General features: G+C 47.8%; 1 protein-coding gene across 1 annotated transcript in view; it reads right to left on the bottom strand.

Annotated features, from left to right (window-relative positions):
* The window catches only part of LOC120388810 (cystathionine beta-synthase-like), a 45,014-nt gene that overhangs the window by 21,649 nt on the left and 8,383 nt on the right, over window positions 1-14,982 (bottom strand). The window contains exons 3-4 of the mRNA XM_039510902.1: window positions 8,528-8,634; window positions 702-836 (exon numbers count right to left, since the gene is read on the bottom strand). Coding sequence (XP_039366836.1) covers window positions 702-836; window positions 8,528-8,634 — 242 coding nt within the window. The remainder of the gene's footprint in view (window positions 1-701; window positions 837-8,527; window positions 8,635-14,982) is intronic.

The following is a 14,982-nucleotide window of genomic DNA, read 5'->3' as shown; positions in this document are numbered from 1 at the left end:
GTGTACAGTGAAATCAATATTTACTGACATTTCTAATCCTTCCAAGCCTATTTATTTGCTGGGGGAATTCAGGGAAATTCCCCTGTGAAAACTAGCTCTAACTATTCAATAACCTCACAGCCAGGAAATGTGCCTTACGTGCGTCAGCTCCTCTAGAGCTTTTTGTTAGATGCATCGTTGTTAGTGAACTGCCCAGTATTACCAGACACTGGCTCTGCAGTTTTGACACCTTGGTGCGGTTTTAACCCATCTAGGAATTTCAGCACTAAATCACCCCTGAGATCTCACTTCCTCTGGTGTGTTGCAACATGTAGGCACAGTTTGGGTTGGGGTGGGTGAGTTGAGGACAGAGACAGAGTTATAAGGACAGAGGCTAATTTCCAGACTAAAGCACGTAAAACAATGTAACACACATGTCTGCAACTGCACCTCAGGCAAGGGGGCAAATTTTCTTAATCAGACTTCCCCTGCAAACATGAATACATCAGCAACAGATGGGGTCAAATGGGCACTGGAGAAGGGAAAACTGCATTTAATAGAAAAGGTTTAACAAGCCTCATTTCCCCTCTTCATTATAGTAGGAGCTGAAAGGTTCCAAAAGCTTCCATTCCATTCCCTCCCATCCCCTTCATAAATATCAGGCCATCATTCTATTCCATTACCATGCTGTCCAAATGCAGGGCCACAAATCCAGTTCCTACCTGTGTTTCCTGATGTTGGCTCAATGAGTGTGTCTCCAGGTTTTATGAGCCCAGCTCTTTCTGCATCCTCCACCATCCTCAGGGCGATTCGATCCTTCACGCTCCCACCAGCATTGAAGTACTCGCACTTTGCCACTAGAATTTGAAGGGGAGCCCAAATCACAAATGAGCCCAAATCCAACTTGCCTGCATACCATTTAATCCCTGCTATCAAATACGCTAAAACCATCACTACAGAATGGGCTTCTACACAGAGACGCACATCAGTTCTTCTCCGATTCTCACCATTCACCCCCCTCCAAGAACACAAAAAGTACGGTATGTCATGGTAATTAACCACTAGCAACCCCCCAAACACATCATTATCTGCGGCATTAGTCTATAGCATAAGGGCTGGGTATATAAGAGATGGAATGAAGAGATATTGTTTGTTTTATATTTTAAGAGCATTTGTTATTCAGTAAAATTCAAGTCAATAAATAACAACAAGTTCTACTCCCAAGTGCCAGATTTCTAAGTCTGTTTCATGAGCTAACAGTCCTCCCATTTCTGGACACAAGAGGATTGCCAGCTTGGGTCACACAGTCATAAAATGGGTGTTTCTCCTTCCTCTGAGGCATCCAACAGCAGCCAGTGTCAGAGATGGAAGAAGTGAGTGCACGGTTCATGGTTAAGGCTACGATTTAGTCATGGGTATTTATAGTAAAAGTCATGGACAGGTCATGGGCAATAAACAAGAACTCATGGCCTATGACTATGACTTTTACTATAAACACCCCTCACTAAATCTTAGCTGCCCTGGCCCCGCAGCCACCATTGCTCTGGGGGAGCCTGGGTCCAGCCCCACCAACCACTGCTCTGGGGGGCCCTGGGGCCAGATGCCTGAGGCCGCTGAGCACTGGCAGCTCTGGCCACCCCTGGGGCCACACTCTGGCCGCTGCTCTGCTGCCCCAGGACAGCTGCTCAGGCAGTCCCCAGAGCCAGCCACACCAACTGCTGCTAGGGTGGTCTCTGGGGCCAGCTGCCCGGGGCCGCCAAGCAGCAGCTGGTGCAACTATCCCCGGGGCCGCTCAAACAGCAGCCAGTCTGGCTGGCTGTGGGGCCACCTGAGCAGCCGACACTGGCACTGGGGCTTCCTAAGCAGCTGGCTCCAGGGCCAGTTGCTCTGGCAGCCCTGGGGTCAGCCACACTGTCCACTGCAGCTACAGAATTTCATGGAGGTCACGGAACGTCACAGAATCCATGACTTCTGCGACCTCCGTTGCAAACTCACAGCCTTAATCATTGGCCTTTTCTGGTGCAGCAGTTCCTGTGTTGTTGTAGATTTATAAAGACGTAGAGCTTTGAAAGTAACTTTTTGTGCAGTTTTTCCATGTTACCTAATGAAATAAATAATTATCACTGGGCCAGAGTCTCATACTCTTACTCCTCTTGAGTAGTACCTTAGAGCCGGTTCATGCTCCCTTTGAAGCCAAGGGAGTTTTGATACTGGTTTCAATCAGAGCAGGATTGGGACCTTACGCCACAAGAAGTTCATGGGGCCAGGACAACTTTTGGAGTAAATTACTACTCAGGGAGAGGAGGGGTAAGAGAACCTGGCCCTGTTTGTTGAAGGCCAACAGCTGAACTCATGCTGAACAGAACAGGGAGGAGACAGGGAGGAATTTACAATCTAAGAGGCAGTTTGTGTCACCCTAACCCACGCTGAGTTGTTAGGGCCGCACTCTGCAAGGAACGCCCTTATGAAAACAAATCAGCAGACAATGTACTTTCAGGGTTTACATTTTATGAGGTAAATTGCCAAAATCAGGCTACAGGGACATTCCAAAAGGCAAACATGACTATTTTTAGTCATTCCCACAGCATTGTTAACCCCTTGTTCACACCAGTTACCGCAAAAGTTTATTTTGCAGTGTACTTTGTGACAGGGGTAATAAAAGAGAACATAAGGCCACTCATATAACTTATGTTTCCCTTCCAGTCAAGCACCAGCTGGGGAGACAACATCCCGGTAAATAGCTGCACTGCATATCTTCCTGGTTTGCCCGCTGACTCTTTGAACAAGCCCCTTCTGTGTCTCCTGGGGACATGCCTTCTAGTAACACCCTCCAATGTATGGCCAGCCTGCGGAGGAGCACAAGCAATTAATAATCTGCCCATTGCTTGCCCTTCCTCCGTCCCTGCTACACCAACTCACCCGGCCTTTGATACAGGCCTTATACCAGGGGGAAGGTACACTGGAAAACGTTTCATCTTGAAATGAACCTCAGAGTGAGAAGAGCAGATGGGAATGGGACCCCCAAACTGGGAGAAAACAAACTTTTAATCATTGTTAGCATGGAGACAAGCCACAGGACAATAACTACCTGTGCTTTTTCTGATTTCCCTTAGCACCTGCAATGCTACAGCCTGCACATACAGGGGCCTTATCACCTGCTGAAAGACTAGCAATCCTCCAAGTGAAGCAAAAGATGCTGCTGAGGGACTGTAGTGACTGTATCCCAATAAAGGGTTATGAAGACAGAGGAGTGAAGGGATGGGTTCCTGGAGCATTCATAAAGAATCAGAATGGCATGCATGGTTCTGGAGAGGGACCTGATGCACATGATGCATTCACTATGTTCTTTTTTTATTCAAGGCGTGTTATTTATTAACTATGTCATTTGCTGGATCATCTGAGACAATGAGACATGGGATATGTTGGCCAGAGAGTACAAGAGCTAGTAATCCCAGGACAAAGATGAGGAAGACCTAGAAAAAGGTGGTTTGAGACACTGCAGGAGGACATGAAGAAAGTTTGTGTCAGCTTGGGAAATGCACTTGATAAGAATATTTGGGATGACAAACAAATACCACCAACACTAAAAAATTTAATTGAGGGACAACTCTCTTACATCATTAGAATATCCATCCCATAGTATTAATCTATATAATAAGATTCCAGGGTTATCATTCTCTGTGTGTGTCATTCTGAATCCTAGAACGTCTGAGTCAGTGTGAAGCAATAGAAGCAGCTGCAAGCATGGTTGAGGGTTTTGTCCAGGATTTCATCAGGTTCAATCATCACTGGGATTTGCAGTCTGCTACTATCCAATTGTTAAGTTGTCAGCTGATTTTCAGCATTTTTACACATGACTATGAATTACACCCATGCAACAGCATGGGCTTTCAGCCAGTTCCTCCTGAAATCAATACACACACTTTTCAGTCATTTCCTTGGGTACAAAACATTCATTATCCACAAATATCCCTGGCCTCAAAGTAGGAGCAACACACATCCCTGACTCTATTTCCCTAACCAGTTGGGGCATTTTGCAGAGGTTCTCCCTCCCTCCAGCTGTCCATAATATTCAGAAAGTCTCTCCACCTCCTCCTCCCTTCCCTCTGTGAGGCTCCCTCCCTTGCTCTCACAGATGTGCAAAATGCAGCAAGCAGCTATCACAGGAGGCATATTATCCGGCCTTGCCATGAGATGCTTCCACCTTCCCTTCAGTCTTTTCGAATGCACACTCTGCTCTCATTCAGCAATCACACATGATATAGTTACAAGTCAACTTTTTTCTTCCCAAAGTGTCCGGTAAAAGGCTTCATAAGCCAGGGAGGCAGAAGGGAAAGCTGGGTCTCCCAGAATGGCAGGAGGAATCAACTTCACTAATGTCTATGGTATCCTGACAGCAAAAGTTCCCTTTGCTCATTCCAGCAAAAACAGGCCTGAGTTTCTAAAGATCCTGGCATCATGGACCTTTCCAGACCACCTGGCATTAATAGCTGTGAACCTTCCACAGTGATCAGCCAGCCCTTGCAGCAATGAGACATATCCTTCCTGTTGATAAAATCTTTGATGTGGTGTGGGGGGCAAAGAATAGTCCCTATATATTCAGGAACCCCATCTGTGCAAAGCCATCAATAACTTCCTGTGCATTGCCACGCTTTGTGACACAGTACAGCAGCGCCCTCTGAACAGCACTGCAAACCTCAATGACAACAGGCCTGACAGTTGATCTACCAACAAACTGGCTAGCCACCGACCAGTGGCAATCAGAGGTGGCGAGCTCCCAGAGGGTGTGGGCCACCTACTTCTCCATGCTGAGGGGACCTCTCCTGTTGGTGTTCTGCTGCTGCAGCTCCAGGGTGAGCTCTGCATGGGTCTCTATAGGAAAGTAGCTGGCCGCCTCCTGAAGTTCTGCTGCTGCTGCCAGTCATCCCAGTTCTGAGTCACCCTCTTGTCCCACCAGTCACTGCTAATTCTTTGAGACCATAAAGGGCTCTTATCCACGTGAACCTGCTCCAGGAAAATGCCCTTCAGAAATATCTACTTGAATTCATCCTTCTGCTCCTCCTTCACCTGTAGCCATATAGGCCAGCCATCCAAAGCCACCAGGCCAAACCCATCTGGCTGCACAACTGTCAAAGCCAGGGCCGGCTCCAGACCCCAGCGCGCCAAGCGCGCACTTGGGGCGGCATTTTGCCAGCAGGGCGGCTGCCGGCTCTAGCGGACCTTCCGCAGTCATGCCTGCGGGAGGTCCACCGGAGCCGCGGGACCAGTGGAACCTCCGCAGGCACGTCTGCCAGAGGTCCCCCGTTTTCAGTGTAGACCAGCCCTGAGTATCTTTCCCAGACCTGAAGAAGAGCTCTGTGTAGCTCAAAAGTTTCTCTCTCACCAGAAGTTGGTCCTGTAAAAGAAATATTACCTCACCCACCTTGTCTCATGTGATGCAATAGAATGACACCTGCTGGCACAGCTGCAGAGAGCCAGGTAGTGTATCAAGAGGATTTCAAAATGCTATTAAGAAGAACTGTTAAAAAGTTATACACTCCCAGTGTAGTTACAGACAGGGCTGCTAGGCCTTAACAGGGCCACCCAGAGGATTCAGGAGGCCTGGGGCAAAGCAATTTCGAGGGCCCCTTCCATAAAAAAAAGTTGCAAAACTATAGAATATTATATTCTCGTGGGGGCCCCTGCAGGGCCTGGGGCAAATTGCCCCATTTGCCCCCACCTCTGGGCGGCCCTGGGCCTTAAGCATCTTATGTGACACACAACCCTGCTGGAATTAGGAATACTCGACAGTGGCTCTGGCTGTGGCATCTGCTCTGCAGGCAGCATCACTGCTCCCTCTGCTGGATTTGAATTGGGAGGAAACAGTAAGGAAGAGGAGCAGAATGCATACAGCAGCTGATTGGGATAGATGGTGAGGGGCCCTCCACACTGCTACCTCCTACCCAGGTCTCACTCCCAACCTTCAGCACTCCCCGCAACCACTGACCCAAGCACCCTTCAGTACTACTCCTGCCTCAGCTGCCAAGATTTGCGCTGCTCCATTTCCTATCCTCACCAGGGCTTAGGGCAGGATGTATGCAGGAAACCAGCTACTCTCATCTGTGAGAAATGCCACATTAGCTGGATAAAGCCTGGCAGCTGTGTAGTTAGTGCAGACATTCAGCACACAAATTTAATTTGAACCTTTGCTTTCCAATTCATCTTTAACATTTCCTAGCTGTACTCATGTGGATTGGTGTGGCACATTTGAAATATGCCATGAAACATCACAATAAATAACTTGAACAATCACCAATTCTGTTTAACTTGGCGAAAGTGTTAGTAACCGGAGGGAAGCCTTCCCTCCATCATGGGTGGAGGGAGGGAAGATAGAAGGTTATTATTAAGGCTTGCATCTTGTCACAGTAAATTATATAAGGAATTGTGTTTTGGTCATGGGGGGAAAATGGAAAAAAATAATGAATTTATATGGGAAATAAAAGCCAAAAGTCATATTACTTTTAATCTATCAGTCTCCTTTATTTTGAAAGGAACTGTTTTAAAGTCTTTAAAAATATTCAGTACCACTATCTGAGGGCCGCCTAGTTCAGCCCTGCAAGAGAAGCTATGCAGGAAGATTAGGGTTGCCAACTTTCTAATTGCACAAAACCGAACACCCGTGCCCTGCACCTGCCCCTTCTCTGTGGCCACGCCCCATCCACTCCATCACCCCCTCTCCCCCATCCTCACTCATTCTCTCATTTTTACTGGGCTGGGCTAGGGTTTGGGGTACAGGAGGGGGGCTGGAAGTGCAGGCTCTGGGGTGGGCCAGAAATGAGGAGCTCAGGGTGCAGGAAGGGGCTAGGGCATGGGGTTGGGGTACAGGGGTGGGTGAGGGCTCAAGCTGGGGGTTCAGGCTCTGGGGTGGAGCTGAGGGGTTCAGAGTGTGGGAGGGGGTTCCAGGCTGAGATAGGGGGTTGGAGTGTGGAAGGGAGTACGGGCTCTGGGCTGGGGGTGCAGGTTTCTGGGTGGGGCCAAAAATGAGGGGTTCAGGGCGTGGGAGGGGGTTCCAGGCTGGGGCAAGGAGTTTGGGTGCAGGAGGGGCTCCAGGATGGGGTAGGGGGTTGGGATGCAGGAGGGGATTCAGGCACCAGGCAGTGCCATGTCCCTTAGCTCCTAAACGTAAGGGCTGCCAGGTGGGTCTACACAGTGCACACAGGCACCACCCCTGCAGCTCCCATTGGCCAGAGTTCCCGGCCAATGGGAGCTGTGGAGATGGTGCTTGGGGCGATGCTGAGGCAGCGCATGGAGCCTCCCAAGCAGTCCCTCACCCTAGGAGCTGCGGAACATGGCACCACTTCTGGAGGAGCCTGCCAGCCCTGCCAACTGGGCTTTTAATGGCCCAGTCAGCAATGCTCCCCGGTCTCTTTTCAGTCGGGCATTCTGATTGAAAACTGGCCACCTGGCCACCCTACGGAAGATGTATGAAGTGTAGCTTTGGCCATGTCTGTCCCAAGATATTAGCGAGACAAGGTGGGTGAGGTGATATCTTTTATTGCACCAACTTCTGTTGGTGAGAGAGACGAGCTAAAGCGAAACCATCTGTTCCACCTTGCGCTTCGCTGTGATGCTCAGAGTGCTCTTCCCAGCCCTGAAGAAGAGCTCTGTGTGGCTCAAAAGCTCATCTCTCTCACCAACAGAAGTTGGTCCAATAAGAGATATTACCTCCCCAGCTTGTTTCTCTCTCATGTAGGAAGATGGGCAGGCAGGAGAGAGATGCCGCCATCTTTAAAGGAGAAGGATGGTCCAGTGGTTAGAGCACTAGCCTAAGACTTCAGCGATCTGCATTCCAGTCCACTTTCTTTCTGTGTGATTTTGGGCAAGTCCCTCAGCCTCTCTGTGCCTCAGTTCTCCATCCATAAAATGGGGATAACAACACAGAGGTGTTGCAAGGATAAATACATTAGAGATTGTGCAGCGTTCAGGTACTACAGTAATGTGGGCCATACAGAATAGATTGTTTTGTACTGTTTTGATGTTCCCCCAGGCTCTGCCAAAGAACAGGAGCAGCAGCTACATCAGCTCTGAGATTTTCTCCCTCCAAAACTGCTGACCCTGTGATCCTGATACGCCTCGATTGCACTCGGTATTGCAAGTAGCTGAGTAGCTCCACAACACACATCCTATTTTTAAAAAATGGAGATTAAAATCACAGAATACATACGTTCCAGCAGTATCAAAAATGCAGCTGAGCAGTGGGGCTAGTAATAGTAGTAGCAAGAGTCTTTCCGTGAAGACCATCTTGCTGGATCAAGGCCTGGGTTACTGTTAGTCAGGTGCTTGTTACACTGCAGTTTGAAAGGCAGACCACTATTTTAGCTCTGATAAATAACTGTAATGGAAAGATCTAGAAGTATCCCAGATTTCTCCACCTTCTTTTCACACTTTCCCAACCTTAGTTAGTTACTCCCGACTCTCTTATAAAAGAGGCCTTGTCTCCCCCTAGCTTTTGAGCTTGCCACTCAGTTCAGAAAACCTGACAGAAGAGCAGTGGATGTCGGATACTCACAGAGCTCACACTTCAGTCCATAGGCTTTCCCAATCTTGTTGATTCGAACAAGAGGGGTGCGGCCAACTTTCTTCAGAATATTCGGCAGGATGTTTGTTTCTTCCGGCCTATGTTAGTGGAGACAGAAAAAAATATACTGAGGGTAACTGTGACTGTTATTCAAATCCACATAAAAAGGAAACCAGAGTAAAACTTGAGAGAAATAGAGGCTTCAACATCTGCAGGAGAGGAGGGCTGAGGGAGATTTTGATTCCAGGACACGACCATACTAATTGCCTAGATTACAAATGATGATAGGCATCAGCAATGGAAAACAGCTACAATCTCTGTCAACTGGACTACAGGAGGGTGTGGTAGGAAATACTGCCATCCCCTACATCAGCAACACTAATGAATAACTTCACTTTAGCTGCCTTTGCGATGCAACTCGCAGGACACTGTTGCCCATTCAGAAACCAAACATGTCCCTTCTTACTGCTTCCACCCTCGTACGTCCCTTGCCCTGTGGCTGCACATGCACTGATCAGCTGGAGGGGGGCTTCGAAGAGCCACCTGCTACCAGAGTTGGCCTTTTAGCCCCCCATGAAGGAAAAGCTCAGCTTTGGCTTTCAAAAATCTAAATCTGTAGCCCTTTTCCTTGTGAAGTTAGCCTTGCAAATGCAAACTAACAACCTGATAGCTAGGGCAAAAAAATAAAAATAAAAATAAAAGGAAGCCAGGCTGCAGCAGAAGACTGGGATCAATCTAAAGATTCTCTCTCTCTCTCTCACATACACGCACACACATATATAAAATAAGCCAGTTAAGGTTGAGGGATAGCCCATCCCACCGCACCCTTATACGGGATCCACACAGTGAATGTGAGCAAGAAAAGTTGAGGCCAGCAGTGCTTGTTAACATTTTCAGTTGCCTGTGAGCCAGCTGGTGCTTGCCCAGCCATACTAGCTAGCTAGGACCTACTCACGGACATGCAAGGGAAGGCTGTAAGCAGTCAGGTAAGTCCCACCCATCTCAAGAACCTAAGGAGACTCATTCCCCAGCTGACCAGCTAGCCCTCTATCAGAAGGGAGCTGCTTACCCAGCCAGCCACTGTTGAGAGGAGAGGCTGCAAGACAGCTCCTGCCACCACTGCTGCTGCTTTGAGGAAAAGCTTCCAGATAAGTGAGTTAACTAGAAATGCCTCCATTTGAGGGCTAAGCACAGTGCATCATGAAATATTGGGCCAGGATGGTGGCAGAAACATGGATTGATATGTTTTTTGTAGGTGTGGCCCATGCACCATCTGCGGAGGCTGAAAACTTCTGCAGGAGCCCTTGTAAAAGTTTGCCAGCACATCATCGTGTGTGGGCAGGAGGTATGTGAATCTGAACTTTTGGGCCTGCCTGTCATCTATTCTTCTTGTGCTCTTTTCCATAGATATGAAGTGAACTGTGGCTACAGAGGTGGGTCAAAGTTCCTAGCATCATTGATTGGAATGACGCTGCCCATGCTGACTTGCATAGTGCATGACTTCCCCCACCCCCCTTGATGAAACAGTAGATGTACTCATCTGTATATAGTAATGCATTTCCCTTCCCCAGCTCCTTCACTGGGTTGCAAGTGGGTGGAGTTAGAGAGAGGCCAGGAAATGGAAAGTAAAAAAAAACTTGTTCAGATGGTGTGAGGCCACCTGTAGCGTGATCTAGAGGAGGCATGCACTCCCCAGGAGGGCTCTGATGGTATGAGGAGGAGGTGACCAGCCCTCTGTGAAGAGAGAAGTGGTTCAGGACCATTTAGAAAAGCTGGACGAGCACAAGTCCATGGGACCGGATGCGCTGCATCCGAGGGTGCTAAAGGAGCTGGCAGATATGATTGCAGAGCCATTGGCCATTATCTTTGAAAACTCATGGTGATCACGGCGGAGGAGGTCCCAGATGACTGGAAAAAGGCTAATGTAGTTCCCGTCTTTAAAAAAGGGAAGGAGGAGGATCCAGGGAACTACAGGCCAGTCAGCCTCACCTCAGTCCCTGGAAAAATCATGGAGCAGGTCCTCAAGGAATCAATTTTGAAGCACTTAAAGGAGAGGAAAGTTATCAGGAACAGTCACCATGGATTCACCAAGGGCAAGTCATGCCTGACTAACCTGACTGCCTCCTATGACGTGATAACTGGCTCTGTGGATGAGGGGAAAGCAGTGGACATGTTATTCCTTGGCTTTAGCAAAGCTTTTGATACGGTCTCCCACAGTATTCCTGCAAGCAAGTTGAAGTATGGGCTGGATGAATGGACTATAAGGTGGATAGAAAGCTGGCTAGATCGTCGGGCTCAATGGGTAGTGATCAATAGCTCCATGTCTAGTTGGCAGCCAATATCAAGCGGAGTGTCCCAAGGGTCGGTCCTGGGGCCGGTTTTGTTCAATATCTTCATTAATGATCCGGAGGATGGCGTGGACTGCACCTTCAGCAAGTTTGCAGATGACACTAAACTGGGAGGAGTGGTAGATATGCTGGAGGGTAGGGATAGGGTCCAGAGTGACCTAGACAAATTAGAGGATTGGGCCAAAAGAAATTTGATGAGGTTCAACAAGAACAAGTGCAGAGGCCTGTACTTAGGACAGAAGAATCCCATGAACTGCTACAGATTAAGGACTGAGTGGCTAGGCAGCAGTTCTGCAGAAAAGGACCTAGGGGTTACAGTGGATGAGAAGCTGGATATGAGTTAACAGTGTGCTCTTGTTGCCAAGAAGGCTAACGACATTTTGGGCTGTATAAGTAGGAGCATTGCCAGCAGATCAAGGGACGTGATTGTTCCCCTCTATTCGGCATTGGTGAGGCCTCATCTGGAGTACTGTGTCCAGTTTTGGGCCCCACACTACAAGAAAGATGTGAAAAAGTTGGAAAGAGTCCAGCGGAGGGCAACAAAAATAATTGGGGGCTGGAGCACATGACTTATGAGGAGAGGCTGAGGGAACTGGGATTATTATTCTGCAGAAGAGAAGAATGAGGGGGGATTTGATAGCTGATTTCAACTACCTGAAAGGGGGTTCCAGAGAGGATGGATCGAAATTGTTCTCAGTGGTGGCAGAAGACAGAACAAGGAGTAATGGTTTCAAGTTGCAGTGGGGAAGGTTTAGGTTGGATATTAGGAAAAACTTTTTCACTAGGAGGTTGGAGAAGCACTGGACTGGGTTCCCTAGGGAGGTGGTGGAATCCTTAGTGAGGCTTGACAAAGCCCCGGCTGGGATGATTTAGTTGGAGATTAGTCCTGCTTTGAGCAGGGGGTTGGACTAGATGACCTCCTGAGGTGCCTTCCAACCCTGAGATTCTATGATTCTGTGACTGCATTAAAGGATTGCAGGGTTTAAAGACGATGCTGTCGTACTTTGTTAATTCAGATACTCAATACTTCAAATACATCCCCAAGAGGAATTCTTTTAAATTCTCATGCCACAAGGGTGTGCAAGTAAAATCCCGACAATGGATTGCTGCTCACAGGTAACAAGATTTTAAATAGATACTCCGGACCAGAATTAGTCTCTCATTCACACAAATCCAGAGCATTAGCTAGAGAATCATGTGTTTATTAGCATCAGACTCACTCTGATACCTCACTTGGAATAACAGTGCACAGGTGAATAAACCAGATCTGGAGTTCAGTGCCCTTTAAATGACTGGTTGTGCCTTTATTTGCTGGTCCCATAAAAAACATCAGTCTTGTCAGCTTTTTCTGCCAAGAGCCTATGGCTGCAAACTCTTTGGAGTATGTCTGCACTTTGAGTTGGGGGTATAATGCCTAGCTGGAGAAGACATACTCGCACTAGCTCTGATTGAGCTATTGTGCTAATAATAGAATGTAGCCGTCAGGGCCGTCTTTAGCTATTCTGGGGCCCTACGCAGCAGCCCCCACAGGGGAGAGGGGATGTCTGGGGCCCCAGGCCTCCATGGGGGTGGGGCAGCGCTGGCTTGGAGAACAGGGGGGAACCACCTCCCAGCACTTACCGGCGGCGCATCTGAGGTCGAGCCACTGCACTTCCCACCGCCGGTAAGTGTAGGCTCAGCCCTGCCTGCACTCCTCAGGGAAGTGGAGCTGGGGCGGAGCAAGGGTGGGAAGGGGAGGCATGGGGTGGAGCAGGGGCAGGGGGCCATGGGGAAGAGGCAGAGCAGGGGCTGGAGCAGCACGCAGCTGTGCAGGGCATCAGGAAATTTGTGGTGCCCTACGCAGCTACGTACTTTGCGTATGGGTAAGGACAGCCCTGGTAGCCATGGTGGTGTGAGCAGTGGGAGGGGCTAGCTGTTCTGAATATGTAATATGTCATCTTGAGACCATAGGCATGTACTTGGTGCAGTTAACCCCTTCTGCTGCTCGCAACCCTGTGGCTACACTATTTTTAGCACAATGGCTTGATCAGAGCTGGTGTAGGTATGTCTTCTCAAGCTGTGAATCACACCCCCAGCTCCAAGTGTAGATGTACCCAAATCTATGCCCTTAGCAGATTAAGGAGGTAGTATGCCTGTACTGAAAAGTTAAGCAGCAAACCCAAAAAACTCATGTCAAGTATTTTTTTTTAAATATGTGTGTCAGTCCACATGTCTGTAACACAAACAGAGCCAGAGTTTTAGCTGGTGTCAATCAGTTTCGATAGAATGTTGCCAGTTTACAGCAGTTTACAACCTGACTTCCCTTTGTTTAGAGAGAAATATTTATCCTGTCACGTAGGGGAGAACTCTGATATTTCCACAAAGGACTAAATTCTGCTCTCAGTTAGACTGGTGCAATATAGCCTTCCATCCCGGGTTTATCTGGGAGCAGTGGAACTAGAGCATGCCACTGCTACTGGGCAAATGACACACATTTAAATGGCCTTTGGCCAAGTAGATTGGAAGTTTATGTCCTTGGACCTTTTACTCTTACAGAAAAAAAGATTACTCAAGGGGTGTGTTTATTGAATCCATATCTTAAGGCAGAGCTGAGCCATTTCCTCGAGTTGGTCTTCTCAGTACTTTTCTGCTGAAAAGGGTAACAACCCAGAGTTGTTCACCTCCCATTCAATTTCAGATATACAAACACACCCCGTATTTGTTATCATGATTTGAACTCTGAACCCAGCTCATCCTTGAAATACCCAAGATGTATATGGCCTACTGGTGATAAAGGTAGTAAATACAGATTTACTTCTCCTTCAAAACTGACAAATTTTGTTGCCATTTTTTTGTTTGTTTGCACTCTATGGATTGATCACAACTCCGTGCACTCAGTACTTGATATTTGAAATTTGAGTTGTCTTGGTTAGTCATGATTGGTCCCAAAAGCCACATGGCTTTGTTTCTGTAGTGGGTGTGCATACCTCCTCTTACCAGGACAAGGGCTTGAAGATGCTCTGAGGGCTTTGAATCTCAGGGAATGGTGACCATATAGTGGAAGAGAGCAGATAAGGAGGGTTATGAGATCCTATCCAGGCCCCAGAGACCTTACCCAATCCATCATTCTTAGAAAAGAAAAGGCTACAGTAAGTTTATTGCTGAGCGCAGAGTTAAAATTTAACTTTGTTTGTCACATACACAAAGTAACTCAGTGTGATGCGTGAATAGTGAAGTCAAATCCTTGTTTGGCTTATTTGGTTGCCTCTGTGCCCGGGCTGATGTTTTGTAGAATTAAACAGCATCCTTTATAAAATATACTGACTGCCTTTATGAGTGACCAACCAACAGTGAAGAGAAACAGTCATAGCAGAAGAGAAGGGGAAATTTGTTAGCTAAAAAGACATATTTAGGCCCCAGACAGACATAAGGAATCATTCACAGGCCTAGCCCCGGGCTTCTCTCAATGGGTTCATTGTACAGCTGGGTTCATTGTACATCAGCACCAGCATGGATTTGTCATGGCACTTCTGCTACCTATAATTGTTCAAGCATGGGAGCTCAAAATTCAGATTCCAAGAGCAAAACAACTGCTCAAATGCTCATGTCACATGAACAGCCTTCATACCAGGGACTGAACTAAGACCCTCCAGAGCTACAAGCACGAGTTCCTACAGTTTAAGCTAAAGAGCTTTCACCATAAGAGCGGTAACAGACCTACACCCTCTCTGGCTTGGCCCAGACTGGGACACGTAACCCGTGCTGACTAGTGGGCTATGTTTGCAGAAAGCAATACGGGAGAGGTGCAAGCAAGGCCAAAGTGAATCCATTTTTAAATTCAAACCAATACTTGTGGATAATATCTATCTATCTATATAGATATAGTGATATATACACACACACACACACATACACACACACACACAGAGCACACTATTTTCACCCTGCTCCAGAAATCAGTGACAAGCATCAGAGGGGAGCTGGGCTGGTCAGAAGACTTTACCAGCAGTCAGAAACAGTCAGTGTGGCAGGGAAGTGGACACTCCTTACTAGGGTGACCAGATAGCCAATGTAAAAAGGCAGGACAGAGAGTTGGGAGTAATAGGCACCTATATAAGA

Source organism: Mauremys reevesii, linkage group 1, assembly GCF_016161935.1.
Source record: "Mauremys reevesii isolate NIE-2019 linkage group 1, ASM1616193v1, whole genome shotgun sequence".
NCBI lineage: Eukaryota > Metazoa > Chordata > Testudines > Geoemydidae > Mauremys > Mauremys reevesii.
This window is presented reverse-complemented; position numbering and strand designations above follow the sequence as displayed.